General features: G+C 41.0%; 1 protein-coding gene across 1 annotated transcript; it reads right to left on the reverse strand.

The window, feature by feature from the left end:
- Nucleotides 1–445: 445 nt before the first annotated feature.
- On the reverse strand, nt 446–1,498 carry LOC103731620 (olfactory receptor 2L13). The gene has a single exon (XM_008829987.2). The coding sequence runs from the start codon at nt 1,481–1,483 to the stop codon at nt 545–547; it is 939 nt and encodes a 312-aa protein (XP_008828209.1). The 5' UTR covers nt 1,484–1,498; the 3' UTR covers nt 446–544.
- Nucleotides 1,499–2,018: the final 520 nt, after the last annotated feature.

The raw sequence follows: 2,018 nt of genomic DNA on the forward strand, positions 1-2,018 counted from the left end.
ACACTTGGAAGGCAGAGGCAGGTGAATCTCTGTGAGTTCAAGGCCAGCCTGGTCTACATCGTGAGTTCCAAGTCAGCTGGGGTTACAGGGAGACCCTGTCTCTCAGCTTTCCCTCACCCCAAAGTAATCATTTGCCAAGAGATCTTCATTTGAGGAAGTTCCAGAGGCCTGAGGCTTCAAAGAAATAAAGGATAAAAGTAAAATATATGAGCACATTACTAATTTCTTATCAATTTTGTAGAAACAATGTCAATATTGGATACAAATTATTATATTTATAGTAATATGTGTACATACATAATATATAATGTCATATATTAATATGGAAATTCATTATTAATATGTAGTATTAGTATTATTGGATATGTTATGAAGTAAATGTGAATAACTATACTAGTATGTAATAATGAAAATGTTATATATTTTAATAATGAATCACCAGAAAGTTTTAAGACATGCATGTGGTTCACATTATATTTACAGTGGACAGCACTGCTTCATGGCATTGTCCAGGGACAACTGAAAGAGGAGGAGGGATGGTTGATCACGTTTTTGTGGAAGAAAATATACCAAACACTCTGGTCATGGCCCCCAGCACCTCCTTATTTCTCAGGCTGTAGATGATGGGATTGAGCATGGGGGTGAGGATCGTGTAGAAGACAGCCAGAATCTTATCTTCAGCAGGGGAACGGAGACTTCTAGGTCGAAGATAAGTGTAGACAAAAGGTGCATAGTAAAATGTCACCACAGTTAAATGTGTTGAACACGTGCTGAAGGCTTTTTTCTTTCCCTCTTTTGAGCGCATATGAAAGACAGCAAAAAGGACCCGTCCATAGGAAGCAGTGATGCCAAGGAAAGGAAGTAGGAGAAACAGGCTTGTGCTCACAAACACCACATACTCATAGACCCAAGTGTCCATACAGGCCAGGGGCAACATGGCTGGAACATCGCAGAAGAAATGGTTAATGGACCTAGACCGGCAATAAGGGATATGAAGGGCATAGACTGTGTGTGCTAAAGAGTTGATGGAGCCCAATATCCAGGATGCTATGATCATCTTCAGACACATCATTGTGTTCATACGAATTGGATAATGAAGCGGGTGGCAGATGGCCACAAAACGATCATAAGCCATGGAGGCCAAGAGCAAGCCTTCAGAACATGCCATGGTCAGGAAAAAGAAGGATTGCACTCCACAGCCCAGGAAGGAGATGCTTTTTTGTCCAGAGAGAAAGTTGAAGGCCATCTTGGGAACAGTACTAGAGATGTACATCAGGTCCATGAGGGAGAGCTGGCTGAGGAGAAAGTACATGGGGGTGTGGAGTCTGGGATCCACACATATGAGGTGGATCATTGCTGAGTTGCCAAACAAGGCCAGAGAGAACACGAGGATGATGAGCAGCAAAAGAAGAAGGCCGGTTCGATTTTGTGGAAACAACCCCAACAAAATGAAATCACTTGAACTTTGATTCCATTTCTCCATGAAACTGTATTGCTTTATCTTTCTTAAAGAAATATACTCCAAACATGAAAGAGACCAGGGAGTAAAGAGAAACTGACTTAGTAATGAATTATTACAACGAATTATTCTTCCTTCAGCATGATGATTTTGTTGAGTATATTTCAATATCAGAATTGAAAGTTCCTTTCTACTTTCTTCTGAAAACCTACTCACGTCAGAGATGTCTGTGCAGTCTCTCTAAAGACAAGAACAACAATGTGAGTTCGAAAGTCAACACATTTCTTCATAGATAATTCCCAAAACCCACTGCACAAGATTATTAAAAATTCTTATAATCCAAGGAAAACTCAGATCCCTGTGTTGTCCAGTGTCCTGCATTACCTTGCTCTCTGATAGAACCTGTTTCCTGGCTCTCTTTCCCACATGCCCCTGCTCTAGGAAGAAAAGAAGAGGTCTGCTCCTTGATGCTCTGTCTCTCAAATTCTCCAAAACATACTTTGCATTTACTGAAACTGCGCGTCACACCCCCAAATCCCTCTTCTTGAACAGTGTGCTG

This window comes from Nannospalax galili, unplaced genomic scaffold, assembly GCF_000622305.1.
Source record: "Nannospalax galili isolate Female #2095 unplaced genomic scaffold, S.galili_v1.0 scaffold7395, whole genome shotgun sequence".
Classification (NCBI taxonomy): Eukaryota; Metazoa; Chordata; class Mammalia; order Rodentia; family Spalacidae; genus Nannospalax; species Nannospalax galili.